The following is a 25,324-nucleotide window of genomic DNA, read 5'->3' on the forward strand; positions in this document are numbered from 1 at the left end:
TGTTCACATTGTACAATTCTTTATTTTTACTAATATAAATTCTTATTTTGATTCATCCAAAAATATATATCTCTTATGCTTCAGGTGCTTAACTAATGATATTGTCTTGTTTGCGAAATAGGTTTTTGACAAGCAACTTGCTCACTCGGAATATTCCAGAGTGGATCAAGAATAGTACCCAGTATGGTTTTCCTCCTTAATTCTTCATGAATTTTGCATAGTGTGGAGAACAAAGTTTTTGATGTAGGACACAATTTACTATTTAATTATTGTAATTTAATATTTTTGGTATTTTTAAGTAAAAAACGTTATTTTANAAAAAAAAAAAAAAAAAAAAAAAAAAAAAAAAAACACTTAGTTTTGGAAAACTAGAAAGGATATAAAGATAGCAAGTGTATTACGCTCAAGAAGGCAGATACTTACAGTCCATCTCGGCAAAGTGATGCGGGAGCAGAACTCTTTGAAAAATTATTGTAAGAAATATCTATATTGCTATAAGTAAAACATAATTATTAAAGCTCAACATAAATTTGAACAAGTACAACAGTAATTTTTAAGAGCATTTTGATCAATTTTTTTATACTAGAAACAATTTATTATGGATAGAGAATTGTTAAAAGAAATCATTTCAACATTTTGGAAACAACAACATTGAAAACGTGGCCTTTTTAGAATTTAATTAATTTACTGTCATTCAATGCCATCGTTGAAGTCTTTCTTCACTAACGGTATGATTGAATGCATGAAACATGCAGTCTGAATCAGTATTCTAAGCTATCTTCCATATTGCATTTTTCCTAAATCAACACAACTTGTTTGTCAAATTTAATCGAGCGTCAATTCAAGCTCTTTCCTCAGTGCTTCTCTGGCCAGCTCAAAATCAGCGTCCAGAGCAATGTATAAAACATCATGTTAAAACAATTTTAAAAACTTTGTTCTCCACACTATGCAAAATTCATGAAGAATTAAGGAGGAAAACCCATACTGGGTACTATTCTTGATCCACTGTGGAATATTCCGAGTGAGCAAGTTGCTTGTCAAAAACCTATTTCGCAAACAAGACAATATCATTAGTTAAGCACCTGAAGCATAAAGAGATATATATTTTTGGATGAATCAAAATAAGAATTTATATTAGTAAAAATAAAGAATTGTACAATGTGAACACAATAGGCTTAACAGCCTAGACTACCAAAAAGTCAAGCTATCCACTACTATAGCAGGAAGCGGCCAGAACTAACTATTACATAATACTCTACTTTCTGTTGTAACGGTTATATAAGGGTCCTTTTAGGTTTACATAAAAGGATATAGCGGATGGAGAGGATTCTAGTTTTAGTTTTATTTGGTGATTAGGGGTTGTTATAGAGATAAATGCTAATAATTCATAGTGACCTTGCACATTAACCCATGGACATCGACCAAAAGCCAAGCTGTGTTATGTATCTGTAATCTGTTAATGTTTTAGCTCCTTATTTAATTGTTAGTTTGAATTTACTCTATGATTGAACCTAATTAAGGGTTTGGTTGTGAAGCTTACATGAGATTCAACCTTGCTAGACCACCTAAATCTGGAACATTTCCCTTCAATCTGTTGAAGCTGAGATCTCTACAAGAAGGTAACGATGTAGATGTCATCATAGCAGAGAAGAAGGTTTACAAAATGATTGTTCTGCTGAACAACCAAATGTGCACAAGTAAAAAAAGCATGAATAAAAATAATTTTGAAAAAAGATAAAATATTTTAACAACCAAGGTTGATGACATCAATAAGGTTGAAAATCGATTTAAGTTTAAAAAAAGACTATGCAGATGCATCTTGTAACAGGTTTTATTAACAAGCTTAATTGGAATTTTTTCCATTACTTCTCTTTATCTAGTGAAAAAAATGCCACACACACACAAACCCAGTGGAGTTGGCTGAGTGGTTGGGCACTCGGTCTCAAAGTTGCTGTTTTGGGTTTGACTAGGAACTCTCTAGTTCAAGTACAGGCACTCGCATATTTTGAAAAAATTCCTTGGACCAGTGATTTACCCCGCTATGGACCTATCCGTCGCAAACAATGATTAAAATGCCACACAAACAGACAAGTGACCAAAGTGGGCATCATTCATAGGTATCTTATGGTAGCTGATGCAATAGGTAAAAGCGCACATCATTTATAGATCATCATCAAATGATAGAGGTGTTCTGACTTCAACATCCGTTTGATGACACCAACATTGACATCGGCATAGGCACAGTCACCAAACTTTGATGACCACAGAGTTTGATTGTCAGCCCTTGATTAATTCCAGGGATTGATTGATTAAACCCTAATCCTTTCCTCTGTCTCTCTCTCTCTCTCTCTTATTTTTTTTCCTTCCTCTTTGTTCTCTCTTCACCCTAATCTTTCATTTTTTTCAACTCAACTTAATATCATGCTCTAATGAGGGTTCTATCCAATTATAGGGATCTGCACTATGCACTTCACACATTTTTCAGCAAAAGATGAAAAATTAAAAGGGAAAAAGATTAAAGGATAGGATAAGTACAAAATCTAGAGTTGTTTCAAATATGAAATATCAGGAGGGATTGGTCCATAGATATTACAGCTCCTCAACATCCTGAAATTTATACAGAATTCATGTAAGGAAAACTGATCTGAATAGTGTATTATTCTAATTTATATTGTCTACAACAAAATATAGACATACAATCTGCTGATGTTTGTCATGCCATGCAAGGACGGAAATTTTGAACCTTCCCCAAATAAATCACTAATTCATCTGAATAGAGTTGCAATGTTGCATCATCAATAACTGTCAAGCTCTTCAGATATAAATACTATAAATTTAAAATCACATGAATGTATCTTAGAGGTTAAGCAACTCAAGAACTGATAACTTAGAAGACAGAACTCACAGCTCAGTTAAAGTACTCAAGGCAGAAATGCTAGGAGGAATGGGCCCCTCAGGACCACTAGCTTGGATCTCTCTGTTAACAAAACAGCTCAAACAGATTGAGATCGCACCTGAAACCTTTACTTAAAAAAGAGATTTAGAAAAAAAATATAGAAGAAAAGCCCATACAATTTTTGACGTTGTTTCCAAGTTTGAAAAAAGTCAGGTACCCTTCCAGTAAAGTTGTTACTACTAATTCTACTGCACATGGCCCAAAATGAAAATAAGATTGAACAAAATATACCCCAAAGATTACCTTTCGATGAAAATACCAAAATTACTATTAGAACACCTATGAAATCAATACCACCAACTTACAATTCTATTAGTTTGGTTAAATTAATGAGAGTGGCTGGCAACTCTCCTGTGAGATTGTTAGCACTAAGAATGCTACAGTCACCAAAAGGAAACTTCAAACCATTTCAATTGTTAAGTGATTAAGAAAATCAGTGAGAAATTAGAGATGACCAATCAAATGTGATTTGAAAAATTAAATAAAAGAAAAGAAAGAAACACTGACAGGAGCTCCAAGTTAACCAAATTTCCCAGCTTAGGGGGAACAAATCCAGAAAACCAATTGCTCTCTATTCTCCTGAATATAATTTTCTTAAATATTAAAGCAAGCTAGAGAAAATAAACTAATGAAATAATTTTACTGTCTAAACAATTGGTGAGAAAGAAAGATACAACAAGAGCATACATTATTTTAAGAGTGGTAATATTTCCCAAGTAGGTTGGAATTGGTCCTGATAAGTTGTTCGTAGAGATGGACCTGCAGTTAATTCATTTAAAACAATAAGAATGAGCACTCATTGACTAACTTGGACATGAACTGAGAAGTCACTTACAGAAATTCCAATTGCATAGAAGCCCATTCTTGTGGTATATTACCACTGAGGTAGTTAGCAATGAGATCACTACAGGCAAGAGGAAATTGTACAAAGAAACTTAAATCGATTTTCAGGTGCTAATAAGTAAAACAATTAATGGTTACTCTTCTTACATAGTCTTCAGGTGGGGTAGCTTTGCTAGAGCTGGTGGAAGTATACCAGTAAGACCCTACGCTCTAAGAACTCTGTATGACAAGGATTTTTACAGGAGAAAAATTAAATGCAATCTGAATATTCAGACCTGCGACAGAAACCTTCAAACTTAAATTAAATTTACTAGAACACGAGTGATGAGTCAACTTCACATATTTAAATATGACTAAAGAAAAAAAAAAATGAGAAAAAAAAAATTTGCTAGCTCAAAAGTAAATCAGAATCCAACCAAATGTGAAACTTTTGAAATACGTAATTGGAGCAAGGTGAAAGAGCATAGATTAGAATAGTAAAAATATCTAGCTTTCTAGCTTGAGCACCTGCAAGATGCCAAGGCATACTATAACCAAAACCTATATCTTGGCATGAAGTTTTATAAATATGAGGACATCTTTTTCGAAGTTACAACAATAGGGAATGAGAAATTTGAACCCAGAGGAAATGCCACTTTAAGTGCATCTTAGCATCAATTACAAAATATGACATAATCAACAAAGCGCATGTTGTCTTATTTCTCACTGCCTTGACTACTATTTGATCATCTTCTTGTCCTTATGGTGTTTTCAACTAAAACCTTCTCATTGCTTAAGCATTCATTGATTGTCACAGCACATGACAAATGTCTGGTAACAGCTATTACTCATCGTCTCCTTACAACTCCAACTTTCCTTAAACGAAAAATCTATTCATTTTTATTTTAAATATTTTTCGTTGTCCCTCATTTATCTAAAATTTCTATTATAGTTACATTCCTTTATTCAATATGATTCTTTCTTCATCATATTGTGGCATCAAAAACATTTTAGAGGAGCACTCTAAAATGGTAGGGTCTCCTAAAGAATTAAAATTAGAAATACAAAGTTAAGAAGTTCAAAAGAGAAATTGAATCAGTTGTCTTTATATGTTGTTAATTAGTTTACTACTTTCTTACAATAGATAATATTTTTCACTAACCACTTTACAAAAAAAATACATACATCCATGCATATATATATATATATATATATGGAAGGGTTACATTTTTCCTGCAACATCAATAGAGCATGCATAAAAAGCAGAAATTTATTCAATTCAGAATGTTCCAAAAGCTCACAATGGCACCTTGAAGTAATCTGTAGTAAACAAAATCAGGAAAACTGTTTTTCTTTTTTCTTTTTTTTTCTTTTTTTTCAGTTATTTGATTCTTTTTAATGTCATATCATAGGTGTAAGTAAAAAATTAATGTGTTTAAAAATAAAAATAAAAATAAAAAAGTAATGTGTAATGGATCAGATGAAATCATGAAAACCAGCACTACTCCATGTGTAAATGCACTAAGCTTAATAATACTACCAGAGCCTTGACGGGCTACGACTGTGTTGTGCTTATCGCTGATAGCCCTATCGAAGTTCTGGTACCTGTGACATGGGGTCACATTTTTTTATTTAGCTTTTTTTTTTTTTTTTTTTGTAGTAGTACGTACAATTCAACGACGTGGCATACACCATCATCAGAGATGTTGCAATTGCAGTTGAGAGTATTGTTGTAGTAGTATGTGTCCACTTGTGTTGTTGTTGTCCAACTTTGGTCATTACCAGTGCATGGGTCCACTTTGAAATTCCAGTCTTTCTTTCCCAGTTGATCAGCAATTTCACCAAGGGCTGTCACTGCATGAAGTTACGTCTAAAATTTTAATCAACAAGAGCTGTAATTGAGGGGGCTCACGGTGCTATCGTTCGCAGCCGATCACCGCCCTCCTTCCTTATCCTGCTCGAGCGCCACATATTTTTTTGGACATGGCGCTTTGGACTTGCTATGATATTTTATTCTGTATTGGGCTTTTTTAATTGGGCCTATTGGTATAGCCAGCCCAGATATCTAGCTAAACCAGTCACATTCTATTTGTCACAGCCAAAATCTTTTCTGCATTTTTAAAAATTGACAGAGTAATAAATTTTTATTAGTTCGCATTTGAGTCCAATACTTACATTATTTTTTTTATTTACTAATAATTACTCATCACATTAGTAATTTGTAAAAAAAATTTGTAACTCTAGTATTTTTCTTATTTTAAAGACCATAAAAAAATTTATAGATCTAAAATCTAAAACAAACATACAAACCCAACAACAAAAACTACCAATAGTAAAACTAAAAAAAAAATTAAGTCTAATCAACTAATTTTACCCAAAACAAATAGTCCGGCCCTTTAAAAAATTTTAAACAAAATAATTTCATTCTAACCAAATAGCACACACACCAAAAACAAAAAAAAAAAAAAAAAAATAAAAAATAAAACCTAGTGGCTAAGTTGCAGCAGAGTCAGAGGTTGAAGCCACCACACACAATCAACAGTAAAGTTGTTCCCCTTAACTTTAAGTTTTGGCCCCGTCCCTAGGCACACCACAAATTTCACTAAAAAATTTTGGTAACCAGATGCCTTTCATAATTAGTTCACAATCAAATTTTGAAAATTTTTCGTTACCAAAGTATCAAACCTGACTCTTTTTATTTATTATTATTTTTAGCATTAAATTTCAAAAAAAAAAAATCTTTACTGAGAGATTTGAAAATAATTGTCAAGACAAATTTGAGGTTAAAAAATTGATAAATAAATGAAAATTGTTATATCTACAATATTTTCACAACGTTTTTATAATAAATTTTAAGTGATAGATTGTTACTAGTCTATATATATATATATATATATCTAATAATAAGTGAAGCTAAGAGAAACTCAAATTAGAATTCCAAATTAGAGTTTCAATTTTGTGCCATGTGTTCTAAATTATTTATTCAAAAAGAGCTTTATTTCTTAATTTTAGAATCAAATATAGGACCACATCATAAATATTCATCTAAATGATTTATTAAGTTCAAAAACCAATGAGTCTAGAATAAATTAATCGAAAAAAAAAAAAAAGTGCTTCACAATAATTAAAAAAAAAATGGACAATTTACATTTTATACCTAATAATATCCATACAATTTTTTTTTAAAGAGCTAACAAAATATAAAAATGACTATCAATAGTGTGGGAGGGAAAAGCCCAGCCATACGTAGTGGGCCTAAAGCCCAAGGTGAAGATTAGTGTATGTCCGAGGAGGCTAAAATTGTCGAGGGGTACTTCGCGTGAAAGAATGATACATGGGGACGAAGAAACTTCGTCCGAAGAAAGCATCAGTGTTCCAAAGAGATGATTATCCTTGGATGAAAAGATTTTGGGGTCATGTAAATATCTGGAGGGTTCGAATGAGTTTACTAGTAACTTCAGCAATTTGGATAAACTTTAGACACGCCTGGAGATAAGAGAAATGAAGAAATATCTAAAAGAAAAAGCTGTTACCACCGTATTAAATGTACTGCAGCAACTTTTCTGACCGCATTTATATGGAGAAGACCCTTGAACAGTACAACTTCAGCTACCGCCATTCACAAAAGCTGAGGGAGATACATGACATGACATGCACTCAAGTAGGGAGCTGGATGAAGAACAAGTGGACGATGGGGATGGTAGTGGAGGATGCTATATAAAGAAGAAGGGCTCCTAAAAGAGGGGGGAGGTTTTTTTATTGTAACCCTAAGAATTGTAACCTGTATTCAATTTATCATAAGTCTCTTCAGACGTGAACTTACTTTGTCTTTACATGTACATTTATGCTGTTATATACTTGTATGTTGTAATCAACCATTGGAAGCTCCATAGTTAACCTAGCTCTATCATTCATTCTCTACAAATTTATTGTTTTTGGGCTTGGGCCACAAATCCTAATCCTACAATTGGCGCCGTCTGTGGGAAGAGTTTGAGTAGAAGTGGAAGCAACAGTTGATAATGGCTGAACCAAGGCAACAACCAGCAGAATCCGGGGCGTCCCAACACATAGACCATTTTCTCATTTTGGAGCAAAGACAAGATCGTGAAGGTAGCGTGCGTACCATGCACCCTGAACGAAGTCAACCGTATGGAGGAAGTCACGTGTCTCATGCAGAGAAGAATAACATGCAACTGTAAATTGAGAGGTTAAGGAGGGGTTGCGCCATGCAAAAAGAAAACGTATTTCTTCTCATTCTGATGAGGATTGGGGTGATGATCAAGATGTCACTTACGAGCAGAGGTCTCAAACACCAATCAGTGAATCATTTTCATACGAAGAGGAGCACCGTCGTAAAAAGCAGCCTCAAAGCCCATGACGTGGAAGGGTAGGAAACGATGCTATGAGTAAAGCTTTGAATCAAATCTCTAGGTCACCCTTCACGCACAGGATTGAAGGAGCGAGACTTCCTCGATGTTTTAATCAGCCAACCTTTACCATTTATAATGGTAAAACAGACCCTGTGGAGCATGTGAGCCACTTTAATCAAAGAATGGCTGTCTATTCCAGAGATGAAGCCCTGATGTGTAAGGTCTTCCCTTCCAGTCTTGGACCGGTTGCAATGAGGTGGTTTGACAGTCTGAAGGCAGATTCCATCAACTCCTATAAAGAGCTCACTCAAGCTTTTGGTTCACGTTTTGTCACATGCTGAAGAGTGGCCAAGCCCTTGTCTTCTCTGCTATCCTTGAGCATGCATAAGGGTGAGACCCTAAAGGCATACTCGGATAAGTACTGGGAGATGTTTAATGATATGAAGGGCAACTTTGATGCAAGGGCCCTTGACACCTTCAAGCTCGGCCTCCCTACTGACCATGGTTTAAGGACGTCCTTGTCTGGTAAGCCTGTTACTAACATGCGTCAACTCATGGACCGTATTGAAAAATATAAAAGGGTTGAAGAGGATCAGCAGCAAAGGAAGGGTAAGGACAAGGTTATCTCCCAGGAGAGGAAGGATTTCAGGTCGGACCGTTACAATAACAGCAAGCCACGGAGAGATTTCTCTGGGCAGTCGGGATCAACAAATGCTTAAGCAGTCAATACTGTGTTTAAGGAGCCAGTTCACTAAGTTTTGGAGAAGATCAAGAATGAGTCATTCTTTAAGTGGCCGAGTAAGATGGTGGGGAATCTTGAGAGGAGCAATCACAATCTCTATTGCCAATACCACCAAGACCATGGGCATACCACTAAAGATTGCAGAAGTCTGTGGGATCATCTAGACCAACTGGTCCGTGAAGGTAAATTGAGGCACCTCTTGCATCACTCCAGTGGCCGAGGAGGTCAAATGAATTCCAAGCCACAGAGGGGTGATTCTTCGAAGCCTTCACTAGGAACTATCAACGTCATCTTCGCAGCACCGGGAAGAATAAGGTCTAGGCCATCAAAAGTTATATCAGTAGTTCGGTTACCGGTGGGGGACTTTGGTCCAGATCCGAGGAGACCTAGACCGGTTGTCCAGCCAGTTTTAGGCTTTTCGGACGAAGATAAGATTGGAACCATCCAACCTCATGATGACGCTTTGGTAGTCACCCTCAGAATTGAAGGATATGATGTGAAGAGGGTGATGGTAGACCAGGGTAGCGCGGTGGATATAATGTACCCTGACCTCTACAGGGGGTTGAACTTTAAACCTGATGACTTAACACCATACTGTTCTCCCTTGGTTAGCTTTGAGGGAAGAATTGTCATCCCGAAGGGCTAGATACGGCTGGCTGTACAGACTGGCTCGGAAGTAGTGGAAGTAGACTTCATTGTCGTAAATGTGTATTCCCCTTATACGGCAATTGTAGCCAGACCTTGGCTACATATGCTAGGGGCTGTTTCCTCTACTTTACATCAAAAAGTGAAATATCCATCCGAATGGCGAGTTTGTGAAATCCGTGGAGATCAATCCTCGGCCAGACAATGCTTGGCGGCTGCCATCCAACACAAGCCCGAAATTGAGTCCTCGGCCAGGGTTGAGGGAGACTTATAGCAGTTAAAAAGTCGGGTGTCGCCCGTCGAAGGTCTTGATGAAGGTGTTAGATGTGAGGATTTGGTAAAAGTTTTAATTAGGAACAATCCTGAAAGGTTCTTTCAAGTCGGATCTTAGATGCCTCAACTAGAAAAAGAAGAGCTAATTGATTTCCTTAAGAGAAATATTGACGTATTTGCCTGGAGTGCTTACGAAGCCCCAGGAGTGGATCCAGAGTTCATTTGCCACCATCTGAGGGTCAACTCGCTGATTGTCCCCAAGAAGCAGCCTCCTCGGCAACCATCTAAAGAACATGCAGATGTAGTCAAAGAAGAAGTAACGAAACTCAAACAGGCTGGAGCTATTAAAGAAGTTTTTTACCCCAAATGGTTGGCAAATATTGTGGTGGTGAAGAAGAAGAGCAGGAAATGGTGAGTCTGTGGATTTCACTGACTTAAATAAGGCTTGTCCTAAGGATCCTTTCCCCATGCCGAAAATTGATCAGCTGATAGATGCTACTGTTAGCTATCCTCGGATGAGTTTCTTGGATGCTTTCCAAGGTTACCATCAAATACTGTTAGCCCCAGATGACCAGGAGAAGACCGCTTTTGTTACCCCTACTGGTAATTACCATTATAAAGTGATACCATTCGGTCTGAAAAATGTAGGCTCTACTTACTAGCGAATGATGACAAGGATGTTTGAATCAAAGTTAGGCAAAAGCATTGAGGTATATATAGACGACATGGTGGCAAAAAGCAAAGTCATTTCTGAGCATGTGAAGGACCTTGACAACACTTTTGAAATCCTAAGAAGACACAAGTTACGTCTGAACGCTTCCAAATGCTCATTTGGTGTAGGGTCAGGCAAATTCTTGAGTTACATGGTGACACACAGGGGAATTGAGGTTAACCCTGATCAGATAAAGGCTATTCAAAATCTACAGCCTCCTCGGAATCCGAAAGAGGTTCAGAAGTTAATAGGGATGACAGCTGCCCTGAACCGATTCATCTCTCGGTCCGCGGATAGGTGTAAACCTTTCTTCTCACTGATCAACAAATGGAAAAGGTTCGAATGGAATGAAGAATGTGCTTCAGCCTTTCAACAACTCAAGGACTACTTGGCTCGGCCACCAATTATGTCTAGCCCTAAACTGGATAAGGTCATGTTTGCCTATATTGCTGTGGTTTCCTATGTTGTAAGTCTAGTACTGATACGAGTGGATCAAGGTGTGCAAAGACCAGTTTACTATGTGAGTAAATCTTTACATGAAGCCGAGATTAGGTACTTGCCGCTGGAGAAAGCTATTTTGGCAGTAGTACTCGGAACATGAAAATTGCCCCATTATTTCCAAGCACATACGGTCGCCGTACCTACACAACTCCCGCTTAAATCCGTACTTCGAAGTGTCGACTACACAGAGAGAATAGCCAAGTGGGGCACTATCCTGGGGGCTTTCGATATCAAATACATGTCTCGCACTTCAGTCAAGGGGCAGATCCTTGTAGATCTGGTGGCCAAGTTCACAGAACCTAGTTTAGAAGAAATAACAGCAGAGAAGGACATGGATGGAAAATCGGTTGGCATGATTTCTTAACAAGGCCTTGTCCGCTGGGAAGTGTATGTGGACAGTGCAGCAAACCAGAAAGGTTCTGGAGTGGGGCTAGTATTGATATCTCCTGAGAGAATCATTATTGAAAAATCATTAAGGCTGGATTTCTTGGCAACAAATAATGAGGCGGAGTACGAAGCCCTATTGATGGGAATTTCTATGGTCCAAAGAATGGGAGGAAAGGCAGTAGAGTTGTTCTCGGACTCAAGGTTAGTTGTGGGTCAAGTACAGGGGGAGTTTGAGGCGAAAGATGAAAGGATGCAGGGATACTTGAGCCGAGTTAAATGTCTGCAGTCGGAAATTGAATTTTTCAGCTTGCTACATATTCCCAGAAGTGGTAACGCACATGCTGATTCTTTGGCCACACTCACTACCTCTTCGACGCAAAATTTGCCGAGAGTTATCCTCGTCGAGGACTTACATGGGCCTACCGAGGCAAGAAGAGATACAGTCCAAGTTCACCAAATCAGAACCGGGCTCTGCTGGATGGACCCTATAGTCAAATTCCTAAAAGAAGACATTCTGCCTGAAGAAAAGGGAGAAGCTGACAAAATTCGGAGGAAGGCGACCAGATTCTAGCTATCCAAAGACTAGAAATTATACAAACGCTCCTATTTTGGACCATACCTGTTATGTATGCATCCTGAAGCGGCTGAGTTGTTACTAGAAGAGTTGCATGAAGGAATTTGTAGGAGCCACACCGGAGGTAGATCTTTAGCTCACTGAGCCATTACTCAAGGTTTTTGGTGGCCGAACATGTAAAAAAAAGCCCATGAGTATGTTAAGAAGTGCGATCAATGTCATGAATATGCGCCGAACATACACCAACCAGGTGGAGTCTTCAACCTACTATCTAGTCCATGGCCGTTTGCTCAATGGGGCTTAGATATAGTGGGTCCATTCCCAAAAGCTGCAGGAAACAGGAAGTATCTTCTAGTTGGCACAGACTATTTCACCAAATAGGTCGAAGTTAAACCTCTGGCCAACATCCGAGACGTAGATGTGCAAAGATTTGTGTGGAAGAATATTATTACTCGTTTCGGAGTTCCTCATACTCTCATCTCGAACAATGGCCTACAGTTCGACAGTAAAGCATTTCGGAGTTATTGTAGCGAATTGGGGATCACGAACAGATACTCCACCCTTGCCTATCCCCAGGAGAATGGACAAGCAGAAGCAGTTAACAAAGTCATAGTTAATGGATTGAAGAAGAGATTAGATGATGCGAAGNTTTTTTTTTTTTTTTTTAATTATTTTCTTCTTCTTATTTTTCTTTTATGTAAGGGATTGTAAACTATCCTTTTTTGATCAATGAAACGGTTTCTCTTTTACTTTTGGTGTCTTTGTTGCATATCATATGACTTACTCTTGCTACAAATAATTATACTTTGTAATTATGGTAATGTAGGTAAACATAATCACCATATCATGCTGATAATTTACATAACTAAAATTGGTCTTTAAAAGAACAGTCTGTATAAGAACTACCACAAGTAATGAATGCAACGAGTGTTATAAAAGCTTCACAGGTCTTTTCGAACATACATGAAGAAGGCTAGCATAAGTTAGAGTTGATTTTAAATACATTTGAGAATGTCAGGCAAGACTCATTCCAGAGTTAAACTTCAATAGTAATAACTGAACGGTTTTAGACCCCTTAAAACATAACCAGATTGAGTAGTCTAGTTAATTAGCCAAGTTGTTACTTAGTCAAATTATGCAATTCTAGGTTAAAACAATCAAACAATCATATCAAGAATATAAAGCAGCGAAAAAGTAAATAACACAAGATATGATCACTCAGGAAACCACACAGTAAAAACCTGGGGAGGATTTGACCTAGCTATCCTCAAGGTAAACCTGAATCCATTATGCGAAAGAATCGAAGTTCATACAAAAGGACTACAAGCTCCCCGCTTGACTTCCTAATGCTATCCACCAATAGAACTTACTGACATGACCACGTGCAAGCTCCGAGTCCACGGACTCCTTCTTTCTTGGATTCTCCAATCAGCTACAAGCACCCACGCTTGATATTCTTTAAGCTTCAATGGTAGCAACCGAGTTGATTATCAAGATGTTGAAGTAATCTTTACCTTGAAAACCCTAAACTGTGTGTAAAGGCAAACTCATTTAGATCTCACAAGAGATTTACACAAAACAGAAAAGTATGAGCAACAACTCAACTGGAGCAACTCTAAAAACGTGGTTAGGGTTTTTCTTTATATACTTAGAGTAAAAACAGAAAAACCAAAATGTTTAATGAGTTAGGGCTGAGCTGGAATTTTTTGCAAAAAAACATTCTGCCCGAGCTTCGATCGATCGAGTCTTTCCTTCGATCGATCAAGCCAGACCGAAATGCACCAATGCATCTTGCAGCCACTCGGTTCCAACTTTACATGAAAGACCCAACTTTGAGCAAGTCTAAACAAGACTAAATAACCTGTTTTGATAATGGTTTGCCAACAATACAAATTAGAGTTCTAAATACATAAATTCTTAAATCTTTAGAACCTAACAATAACAACACAGAGGTGTTGACTAACCTATACTATATGATCCAAGGATTGCAGACATGTGAAGGAGTGTTAATTAATCGAAATCATCTAATCCGAAGATTGCAGGCATGATTGGATTTAAGTTTAAACACTTAGAGAACCGTTAAGGAGTGTTAACTAACCCAAATCATCTGGTCCGAGGACTACAGGTATGATTGGATTTAAGTTTAAACACTTAGAGAACCGTTAAGGAGTGTTAACTAACCCAAATCATTTGGTCCGAGGACTACAGGCATGATTGGATTTAAGTTTAAACACTTAGAGATCCGTTAAGGACGACAAATTGTCATAGTGATTAAAGAGAAGATTTGATTAATAATAGTACCTTTTAAGGTTATTTACATTCCAAGGGCGTGGTATTACATGGCTATCTAAGTCCTCCAGGAAATATGCCCCGATGCCAGCCCCTAACGTGATACGATATGGCCCCTCCCAATTGGGTCCTAGCTTCTCCCAGGTTGGGTTTTTCGCAGTGCCCATAACTTTCCTAAGTACCAAATCACCAGGTTCTAGAGGTCTTAGCTTTATGTTGGCATCATATCCTTGCCTGAGCTTTTGTTGGTAATGTGCCAACCGAACCATTGCATTTTCTCTCCTTTCCTCAATTAAGTCCAAACTCCTTTCTAGCAGTTCATTGTTGCTGGTCGAACTAAACGAACTGGTTTTGAGAGTTAGGAACCCAGTTTTTAGAGGGATAACAGCTTCAGCCCCATAGGTCATCGAGAAAGGGGTTTCTCCAGTAGATCTGCGAGGCGTAGTTCTGTAAGCCCAAAGTATATGTGGCAACTCTTCCACCCACTTGCCCTTCGCATCATCTAATCTCTTCTTCAATCCATTAACTATGACTTTGTTAACTGCTTCTGCTTGTCCATTCTCCTGGGGATAGGCAAGGGTGGAGTATCTGTTCGTGATCCCCAATTCGCTACAATAACTCCGAAATGCTTTACTGTCGAACTGTAGGCCATTGTTCGAGATGAGAGTATGAGGAACTCCGAAACGAGTAATAATATTCTTCCACACAAATCTTTGCACATCTACGTCTCGGATGTTGGCCAGAGGTTTAACTTCGACCTATTTGGTGAAATAGTCTGTGCCAACTAGAAGATACTTCCTGTTTCCTGCAGCTTTTGGGAATGGACCCACTATATCTAAGCCCCATTGAGCAAACGGCCATGGACTAGATAGTAGGTTGAAGACTCCACCTGGTTGGTGTATGTTCGGCGCATATTCATGACATTGATCGCACTTCTTAACATACTCATGGGCTTTTTTTTACATGTTCGGCCACCAAAAACCTTGAGTAATGGCTCAGTGAGCTAAAGATCTACCTCCGGTGTGGCTCCTACAAATTCCTTCATGCAACTCTTCTAGTAACAACTCAGCCGCTTCAGGATGCATACATAACAGGTATGGTCCAAAATAGGAGCGTTTGTATAATTTCTAGTCTTTGGATAGCTAGAATCTGGTCGCCTTCCTCCGAATTTTGTCAGCTTCTCCCTTTTCTTCAGGCAGAATGTCTTCTTTTAGGAATTTGACTATAGGGTCCATCCAGCAGAGCCCGGTTCTGATTTGGTGAACTTGGACTGTATCTCTTCTTGCCTCGGTAGGCCCATGTAAGTCCTCGACGAGGATAACTCTCGGCAAATTTTGCGTCGAAGAGGTAGTGAGTGTGGCCAAAGAATCAGCATGTGCGTTACCACTTCTGGGAATATGTAGCAAGCTGAAAAATTCAATTTCCGACTGCAGACATTTAACTCGGCTCAAGTATCCCTGCATCCTTTCATCTTTCGCCTCAAACTCCCCCTGTACTTGACCCACAACTAACCTTGAGTCCGAGAACAACTCTACTGCCTTTCCTCCCATTCTTTGGACCATAGAAATTCCCATCAATAGGGCTTCGTACTCCGCCTCATTATTTGTTGCCAAGAAATCCAGCCTTAATGATTTTTCAATAATGATTCTCTCAGGAGATATCAATACTAGCCCCACTCCAGAACCTTTCTGGTTTGCTGCACTGTCCACATACACTTCCCAGCGGACAAGGCCTTGTTAAGAAATCATGCCAACCGATTTTCCATCCATGTCCTTCTCTGCTGTTATTTCTTCTAAACTAGGTTCTGTGAACTTGGCCACCAGATCTACAAGGATCTGCCCCTTGACTGAAGTGCGAGACATGTATTTGATATCGAAAGCCCCCAGGATAGTGCCCCACTTGGCTATTCTCTCTGTGTAGTCGACACTTCGAAGTACGGATTTAAGCGGGAGTTGTGTAGGTACGGCGACCGTATGTGCTTGGAAATAATGGGGCAATTTTCATGTTCCGAGTACTACTGCCAAAATAGCTTTCTCCAGCGGCAAGTACCTAATCTCGGCTTCATGTAAAGATTTACTCACATAGTAAACTGGTCTTTGCACACCTTGATCCACTCGTATCAGTACTAGACTTACAACATAGGAAACCACAGCAATATAGGCAAACATGACCTTATCCAGTTTAGGGCTAGACATAATTGGTGGCCGAGCCAAGTAGTCCTTGAGTTGTTGAAAGGCTGAAGCACATTCTTCATTCCATTCGAACCTTTTCCATTTGTTGATCAGTGAGAAGAAAGGTTTACACCTATCCGCGGACCGAGAGATGAATCGGTTCAGGGCAGCTGTCATCCCTATTAACTTCTGAACCTCTTTCGGATTCCGAGGAGGCTGTAGATTTTGAATAGCCTTTATCTGATCAGGGTTAACCTCAATTCCCCTGTGTGTCACCATGTAACTCAAGAATTTGCCTGACCCTACACCAAATGAGCATTTGGAAGCGTTCAGACGTAACTTGTGTCTTCTTAGGATTTCAAAAGTGTTGTCAAGGTCCTTCACATGCTCAGAAATGACTTTGCTTTTTGCCACCATGTCGTCTATATATACCTCAATGCTTTTGCCTAACTTTGATTCAAACATCCTTGTCATCATTCGCTAGTAAGTAGAGCCTACATTTTTCAGACCGAATGGTATCACTTTATAATGGTAATTACCAGTAGGGGTAACAAAAGCGGTCTTCTCCTGGTCATCTGGGGCTAACAGTATTTGATGGTAACCTTGGAAAGCATCCAAGAAACTCATCCGAGGATAGCTAACAGTAGCATCTATCAGCTGATCAATTTTCGGCATGGGGAAAGGATCCTTAGGACAAGCCTTATTTAAGTCAGTGAAATCCACAGACTCACCATTTCCTGCTCTTCTTCTTCACCACCACAATATTTGCCAACCATTTGGGGTAAAAAACTTCTTTAATAGCTCCAGCCTGTTTGAGTTTCGTTACTTCTTCTTTGACTACATCTGCATGTTCTTTAGATGGTTGCCGAGGAGGCTGCTTCTTGGGGACAATCAGCGAGTTGACCCTCAGATGGTGGCAAATGAACTCTGGATCCACTCCTGGGGCTTCGTAAGCACTCCAGGCAAATACGTCAATATTTCTCTTAAGGAAATCAATTAGCTCTTCTTTTTCTAGTTGAGGCATCTAAGATCCGACTTGAAAGAACCTTTCAGGATTGTTCCTAATTAAAACTTTTACCAAATCCTCACATCTAACACCTTCATCAAGACCTTCGACGGGCGACACCCGACTTTTTAACTGCTATAAGTCTCCCTCAACCCTGGCCGAGGACTCAATTTCGGGCTTGTGTTGGATGGCAGCCGCCAAGCATTGTCTGGCCGAGGATTGATCTCCACGGATTTCACAAACTCGCCATTCGGATGGATATTTCACTTTTTGATGTAAAGTAGAGGAAACAGCCCCTAGCATATGTAGCCAAGGTCTGGCTACAATTGCCGTATAAGGGGAATACACATTTACGACAATGAAGTCTACTTCCACTACTTCCGAGCCAGTCTGTACAGCCAGCCGTATCTAGCCCTTCGGGATGACAATTCTTCCCTCAAAGCTAACCAAGGGAGAACAGTATGGTGTTAAGTCATCAGGTTTAAAGTTCAACCCCCTGTAGAGGTCAGGGTACATTATATCCACCGCGCTACCCTGGTCTACCATCACCCTCTTCACATCATATCCTTCAATTCTGAGGGTGACTACCAAAGCGTCATCATGAGGTTGGATGGTTCCAATCTTATCTTCGTCCGAAAAGCCTAAAACTGGCTGGACAACCGGTCTAGGTCTCCTCGGATCTGGACCAAAGTCCCCCACCGGTAACCGAACTACTGATATAACTTTTGATGGCCTAGACCTTATTCTTCCCGGTGCTGCGAAGATGACGTTGATAGTTCCTAGTGAAGGCTTCGAAGAATCACCCCTCTGTGGCTTGGAATTCATTTGACCTCCTCGGCCACTGGAGTGATGCAAGAGGTGCCTCAATTTACCTTCACGGACCAGTTGGTCTAGATGATCCCACAGACTTCTGCAATCTTTAGTGGTATGCCCATGGTCTTGGTGGTATTGGCAATAGAGATTGTGATTGCTCCTCTCAAGATTCCCCACCATCTTACTCGGCCACTTAAAGAATGACTCATTCTTGATCTTCTCCAAAACTTAGTGAACTGGCTCCTTAAACACAGTATTGACTGCTTAAGCATTTGTTGATCCCGACTGCCCAGAGAAATCTCTCCGTGGCTTGCTGTTATTGTAACGGTCCGACCTGAAATCCTTCCTCTCCTGGGAGATAACCTTGTCCTTACCCTTCCTTTGCTGCTGATCCTCTTCAACCCTTTTATATTTTTCAATACGGTCCATGAGTTGACGCATGTTAGTAACAGGCTTACCAGACAAGGACGTCCTTAAACCATGGTCAGTAGGGAGGCCGAGCTTGAAGGTGTCAAGGGCCCTTGCATCAAAGTTGCCCTTCATATCATTAAACATCTCCCAGTACTTATCCGAGTATGCCTTTAGGGTCTCACCCTTATGCATGCTCAAGGATAGCAGAGAAGACAAGGGCTTGGCCACTCTTCAGCATGTGACAAAACGTGAACCAAAAGCTTGAGTGAGCTCTTTATAGGAGTTGATGGAATCTGCCTTCAGACTGTCAAACCACCTCATTGCAACCGGTCCAAGACTGGAAGGGAAGACCTTACACATCAGGGCTTCATCTCTGGAATAGACAGCCATTCTTTGATTAAAGTGGCTCACATGCTCCACAGGGTCTGTTTTACCATTATAAATGGTAAAGGTTGGCTGATTAAAACATCGAGGAAGTCTCGCTCCTTCAATCCTGTGCGTGAAGGGTGACCTAGAGATTTGATTCAAAGCTTTACTCATAGCATCGTTTCCTACCCTTCCACGTCATGGGCTTTGAGGCTGCTTTTTACGACGGTGCTCCTCTTCGTATGAAAATGATTCACTGATTGGTGTTTGAGACCTCTGCTCGTAAGTGACATCTTGATCATCACCCCAATCCTCATCAGAATGAGAAGAAATACGTTTTCTTTTTGCATGGCGCAACCCCTCCTTAACCTCTCAATTTACAGTTGCATGTTATTCTTCTCTGCATGAGACACGTGACTTCCTCCATACGGTTGACTTCGTTCAGGGTGCATGGTACGCACGCTACCTTCACGATCTTGTCTTTGCTCCAAAATGAGAAAATGGTCTATGTGTTGGGACGCCCCGGATTCTGCTGGTTGTTGCCTTGGTTCAGCCATTATCAACTGTTGCTTCCACTTCTACTCAAACTCTTCCCACAGACGGCGCCAATTGTAGGATTAGGATTTGTGGCCCAAGCCCAAAAACAATAAATTTGTAGAGAATGAATGATAGAGCTAGGTTAACTATGGAGCTTCCAATGGTTGATTACAACATACAAGTATATAACAGCATAAATGTACATGTAAAGACAAAGTAAGTTCACGTCTGAAGAGACTTATGATAAATTGAATACAGGTTACAATTCTTAGGGTTACAATAAAAAAACCTCCCCCCTCTTTTAGGAGCCCTTCTTCTTTATATAGCATCCTCCACTACCATCCCCATCGTCCACTTGTTCTTCATCCAGCTCCCTACTTGAGTGCATGTCATGTCATGTATCTCCCTCAGCTTTTGTGAATGGCGGTAGCTGAAGTTGTACTGTTCAAGGGTCTTCTCCATATAAATGCGGTCAGAAAAGTTGCTGCAGTACATTTAATACGGTGGTAACAGCTTTTTCTTTTAGATATTTCTTCATTTCTCTTATCTCCAGGCGTGTCTAAAGTTTATCCAAATTGCTGAAGTTACTAGTAAACTCATTCGAACCCTCCAGATATTTACATGACCCCAAAATCTTTTCATCCAAGGATAATCATCTCTTTGGAACACTGATGCTTTCTTCGGACGAAGTTTCTTCGTCCCCATGTATCATTCTTTCACACGAAGTACCCCTCGACAATTTTAGTCTCCTCGGACATACACTAATCTTCACCTTGGGTTTTAGGCCCACTACGTATGGCTGGGCTTTTCCCTCCCACACTATTGATAGTCATTTTTATATTTTGTTAGCTCTTTAAAAAAAAAATTGTATGGATATTATTAGGTATAAAATGTAAATTGTCCATTTTTTTTATAATTATTGTGAAGCACTTTTTTTTTTTTTTTCGATTCATTTATTCTAGACTCATTGGTTTTTGTACTTAATAACTCATTTAGATGAATATTTATGATGTGGTCCTATATTTGATTCTAAAATTAAGAAATAAAGCTCTTTTTGAATAAATAATTTAGAACACATGGCACAAAATTGGAACTCTAATTTGGCGAAGAAAAGGGCCCAAGAAAACAGATAAAGGAAACCGCAAGCCAAAGCAAGCCCAGAAGGAAGAATTGGGTCGGGACGCCCAGAAGCAAAACCAGAGGCAGAGGATCCCCGGACGCGTGAGGTGAAATTAAAGCAGATTTAAAGAGAGAAAAAAGACAAAAGGCACGCGGACCTTATGAACCAGGCACGCAGTGGAAGTACAAAGCAAAGATGCAGGAGATTTGGTTCCAACCATTTGAAGAAAGAGACAAGAAAAGTACAACTGGGAAAGCTGGGAAAGCTGGAGCAAAAGCCAAAACGCCTCAGGTCAACCAACGGGAAAATCTGGAAATGGAAAACTAGCTGGGAGACTTTCATCCGATCGCGGCAAAAAGAAAGAAACTATGAGAAAAAGGGAAACGACATAATCCTGAAACAACCAGGCGCTGAACCGACTTCAAAGGGCAAAAAAGAAAAATTGGTAGTACCCCCAGGAGCCCGCCACTGTGCTATAAAAAGGGGGGAAAGGAAAAGGATAGGACATTCGATTCTGGAGGCTTAGGTCATTCGTCAAGGCATTCAAAGTCATTTCTCAAAAGTTTCAAAAAGATTGAGGAGAGACTCTGTAAAACTAAAGGGAAAACAGAGGAATCTGTTCCCGGTATCCCAGAGACAGCCACTACAGTACACGCTCGGATTCAACGAATTCAAACTTTGCAAGTCTTTGAAGCTTGAATGGCTATCAAAGTCTGTAATTTTTGAACTCATTTGAACCTTGCATCATGTCTTAGTGAGCTTTGTAATCATAATTAAAAAGAAACTAATGAGACATACCTCACTAATTAGAGGATCCCTAACGTGTTCTTTGCATTATATTTCATCTATTATGCATTTCCTTTTCTGTTAAATGTCATTCAATACGAATATTTTTTTTTTAGTTGTTTTGTAATTGTAGGAAGTTTGTTCTGTGCACCAATCTATTCTTAAATCAGCCCGTTAGCTGCGGAGAATTGATCCCAGTCCACCAAGAACCTCTCACACGGCCCAGGATCCTTGGGCCATAGTGCTAAAAAAAAAAAAGGCACTCTCACACATGCCATGTGCAATTATGAAATTAACTTGTACAAGACGCTAGGATCGTACCTTAAATTTGGATAAAATACAAAAATTACCTTAAGTTTGGATTAATTAAATAACGTCACAACGTTTTAAAAACAAAAAAAGTAGAAACAAAAGACAAAGGGTAAACCGAATAGAGGTTTTGGTGTAGTGTTGTATATATATATAGCAATAGGATGGTTTGGTTTAAAAGTTTTCATATTGTTGAGTAATAGTTGGTTTAAAACTCTATTAGGAAACACAAACTTAAGGTAATTTTCTTAAACGGAGTAAGAGTTGGATATTTTAAAAAAGTTATGATGTTATTTAATTAATCCAAACTATCCTCCAAAGTATGGAATGAGATCCATAAGAAAAATAAGGTGTCATTTGGATTGATTAAACTGAGTAATAGTTGGTTTTTCCCCCCTTTTTAGTAATAAATTTCCATATTTTCTAGATTGTGACAAATTAACAATTTTTCCTAGCATAATAATATATAATTTCGACAAAAAAAAAAGGGGGAAAAAAGACTTACATGCTATAAGATCATTAGATCAACATGCACAACAACTACACTCCAAAGAATGGAATGAGATCATAAGAAAAAAAATTAAGATACTTAGCCAGTAATTTTAGTAAACCAAGTAACTAACACCCACAATAAAATATTTTATTAAAAAAATAAAATAAAATAAACCCAAAATGACACCGAGGAATTGTAAAACATAAAACCAACTTAAAAGCAGTGTCCAAAAAGTATAATTCATCCCATTTTATTGTGAGTTTACTAAGCATCAGGGATTAGTCATGCCATGCAGAGAAGTTTTGTGAAGATTTGGCATACACACAGTCTGATACTTTAACTGCCTATCAGAAAACAGAGGAAAACAGAAAAATCTGAAATGAATTCTGTATATTTGACTTAATGAATTACAAAGAGGGAAACTGTATATATATATATATATATACACACATCAGAGGTCCAATAACAAACTAACCAACTGACAGTTACTACACGTGCTAATACACTAACAACTTCTACATGTGCTGATCATATGCCTATTACTAAATATCTATATACAAGACTTAAGCTACAAGTCGTTTATGCTGCTATAGATCAGTAATGTCGTTCTGCCCTCTGGTGCTCTTCTTCATTTCTTTGTCCTTGCTTCTACCAATTCTTTTGCTATCTTGACACCCCCCCCCCCTCTCAAGTGGAAGAGGGGCATGTATATTGACCATATTCAACTTGGATACCAGCAATGAAAATTGTTGAGCATTCAAAGCCTTTGTTAACAAATCAGCAATTTGTGAATTCATTCTAACATGAAGCAACCTGATGTACCCTTCCAACACCTTATCTCTTACAAGATGACAATCTATTTCTATGTGCTTTGTTCTCTTATGAAAAACTGGGTTTGCAGCTATGTGGAGGGCTGCCTGACTGTCACAAAACAATAAAAGCTGCCTTGGTATGTTTTATTTGAATGTCATTGAGCAAATACCAAAGCCAAATGATCTCACAAACAGCCACTGCCATGGATCTATATTCTGATTCTGCTGAAGACCGAGATACTGTTTGTTGCTTCTTAGACTTCCATGAAATCAAGGAGTCACCAAGGAAGACACAAAACCCAGTCACTGACCTCCTAGTATCTGGGCAAGAGGCCCAATTTGCATCTGCAAAGGCCTTTAAGTGCAGATCTGACTTGCTTGAGAAAAACAGTCCTTGCCCCGGTGTACCCTTGAGGTATTGTAGAACTTTGTTAGCTGCATTTAAGTGTGGTTCTTTAGGATGTGTCATGAATTGGCTCAATCTGTGTACTGCAAAAGTTATATCAGGCCTAGCTATAGTTAGGTATAATAACCTCCCTATTAACCTTCTATATGAACTAGGATCTTTCAATTCCTTCCCTTCATACTTGTTAAGTTTGAGGTTTTGATCCATTGGTATTCTTGTTGGCTTGCAACCTGTCATACCAGCATCACCCAACACTTCAAGTGTGTATTTCCTTTGACACAAATTGATGCCATCTGCATTCCTTGCCACCTCAAGACCCAAGATGAACTTTAGATCTCCTAAGTCCTTTAACTTGAATTTCTGATCTAGTAAAACCTTCAATTCATCCACTGCATGCTTATTATTGCCAGCAATTAAGATATCATCTACATATACCAATAGAGCAATAAAAGAAGTAGAATTCTTCTTGGTGAACAAAGAATAATCAGCTTTGGACTATGTAAAACCTAAAAGAAGTAAGGCATTGGAAAACTTTGCAAACCATTGTCTTGAAGCTTGCTTAAGTCCATATAAAGACTTAGTAAGCTTACATACCAGGCCCCCCTTGCTGTGGAAGCCTGGTGGTAAATCCATATAGACCTCCTCCTTCAAATCACCATGAAGGAAGGCATTGTTGACATCAAGTTGACAAAGGTACCAGCCTTGCACAGCAGCCACGGCAAGAAGACACTTGACAGAAACTAGCTTGGCAACAGGGGAAAATGTCTCAAGATAGTCTAGACCTTCCTTTTGGGTGAAGCCCTTAGCCACCAATCTGGCTTTGTACCTCTCTACAGACCCATCAGACTTGTACTTCACCTTATACACCCATTTACAACCAATGGGTCTTTTATGAGATGGAAGAGGAGTAAGGGCCCAAGTGTTGTTAGCTTCAAGGGCAGAAATCTCAGTTGCCATAGCTTTTCTCCACTTGGGATCCTGAATTGCTTGATGATAGAACTTGGGCTCCACAATGGAGGAAATCACATTATAGAAGTGGGAATGTTTAGTGGACAATCTGTGAGAAGACAAATGGGCAGACAAAGGGAAAGCAGTACAAGGGGAATAAGACACCTGGTTGCACTGATAGGCCTGCAAATAGGCAGGTTTATGACTAAGCCTAGTGGATTTTCGAAGAAGAGGTGCATAAGTGGGAGTGGAAGAAAGTTAAACAACAGGATCAGTGGGAGATGGAGGGGACTGATCAAGAGAATCAACGGGCTGAATAGATTGATTAGGAGGAATATCAGAAGACAAAGGAACATGTAAGAACCAATCAAAATGGAAGAATTAGGGGCAGATGGGTCTGCACTAGGGGAAGGAATGGGATGCTTAGCAAGAGGAGTAGTGTCTGTGGGAGGAAGAGGAACAGAAATTGAAGAATAAGAAGAATCAAGACCTGGAGAAGATGGGGGAAACAAAGGAACAGACAAAGAAAGTGGTAATGAAGAAGAAGAAGATTGAGAAAAAGGGAAAATAGACTCATGGAAAACCACATCTCGAGAAATGGAAATTTTTCTAGAATGAAGATTAAGAACTTTGTAACCCTTCACATTAAAAGGATAACCTAGAAAGACACAAGGAATAGCTCTAGACTCAAACTTTAACCTGTGAACAGAAGGGGTAGAAACAAAACATAGGCAACCAAAGACTCTTAAATGATTAAAAGAGGGTGGCTTATGAAAAAGGAGTTCAAAAGGGGATTTATTATTTAACAAAGGTGTAGGCAACCTGTTAATGAGATAAGTTGTTGTTAAAAGACAATCACCCCAATAAGCTGAAGG

At 38.9% G+C, this 25,324-nt stretch overlaps 4 protein-coding genes across 4 annotated transcripts; 2 read left to right on the forward strand and 2 right to left on the reverse strand.

Annotated features, from left to right (window-relative positions):
* Positions 1 to 991: 991 nt before the first annotated feature.
* LOC111995636 (probable leucine-rich repeat receptor-like serine/threonine-protein kinase At3g14840) lies at positions 992 to 8,154 on the reverse strand. Its single transcript, XM_065775984.1, has 11 exons — positions 8,115 to 8,154; positions 5,449 to 5,632; positions 3,792 to 3,860; positions 3,644 to 3,715; positions 3,464 to 3,535; positions 3,262 to 3,333; positions 3,073 to 3,144; positions 2,906 to 2,977; positions 1,541 to 1,609; positions 1,396 to 1,453; positions 992 to 1,045 (listed from the first exon to the last, which is right to left on the reverse strand). The coding sequence occupies exons 1-11, from the start codon at positions 8,152 to 8,154 to the stop codon at positions 992 to 994; spliced, it is 834 nt and encodes a 277-aa protein (XP_065632056.1).
* Positions 8,155 to 8,951: 797 nt separating this feature from the next.
* On the forward strand, positions 8,952 to 9,536 carry LOC136068607 (uncharacterized). The gene has a single exon (XM_065775985.1). The coding sequence runs from the start codon at positions 8,952 to 8,954 to the stop codon at positions 9,534 to 9,536; it is 585 nt and encodes a 194-aa protein (XP_065632057.1).
* A 997-nt stretch (positions 9,537 to 10,533) lies between these two features.
* Positions 10,534 to 11,979, forward strand: LOC136068608 (uncharacterized). The gene is made up of 2 exons (XM_065775986.1): positions 10,534 to 11,072; positions 11,421 to 11,979. The coding sequence occupies exons 1-2, from the start codon at positions 10,534 to 10,536 to the stop codon at positions 11,977 to 11,979; spliced, it is 1,098 nt and encodes a 365-aa protein (XP_065632058.1).
* A 5,877-nt stretch (positions 11,980 to 17,856) lies between these two features.
* On the reverse strand, positions 17,857 to 18,441 carry LOC136068609 (uncharacterized). Its single transcript, XM_065775987.1, has one exon. It carries the CDS (start codon positions 18,439 to 18,441, stop codon positions 17,857 to 17,859), a length of 585 nt encoding a protein of 194 aa, XP_065632059.1.
* Positions 18,442 to 25,324: the final 6,883 nt, after the last annotated feature.

The sequence above is a fragment of the Quercus suber genome, unplaced genomic scaffold, assembly GCF_002906115.3.
Source record: "Quercus suber isolate HL8 unplaced genomic scaffold, Cork oak 2.0 scaffold_124, whole genome shotgun sequence".
In the NCBI taxonomy this organism is placed as follows: Eukaryota; Viridiplantae; Streptophyta; class Magnoliopsida; order Fagales; family Fagaceae; genus Quercus; species Quercus suber.

Coding starts and splice junctions, on each gene's coding strand:
- LOC111995636 (XM_065775984.1), bottom strand. CDS start 8,154: ATGGGCTTTGAGGCTGCTTTTTACGACGGTGCTCCTCTTC. Junction 3,716..3,791: donor TCTATGCAATTGGAATTTCT/GTAAGTGACTTC, acceptor AATTAACTGCAG/GTCCATCTCTACGAACAACT. Junction 1,454..1,540: donor CTAGCAAGGTTGAATCTCAT/GTAAGCTTCACA, acceptor AAACATTAACAG/ATTACAGATACATAACACAG.
- LOC136068607 (XM_065775985.1), top strand. CDS start 8,952: ATGGTGGGGAATCTTGAGAGGAGCAATCACAATCTCTATTGCCAATAC.
- LOC136068608 (XM_065775986.1), top strand. CDS start 10,534: ATGGTGGCAAAAAGCAAAGTCATTTCTGAGCATGTGAAGGACCTTGAC. Junction 11,073..11,420: donor TTACATGAAGCCGAGATTAG/GTACTTGCCGCT, acceptor GTATGTGGACAG/TGCAGCAAACCAGAAAGGTT.
- LOC136068609 (XM_065775987.1), bottom strand. CDS start 18,441: ATGGTGGGGAATCTTGAGAGGAGCAATCACAATCTCTATTGCCAATAC.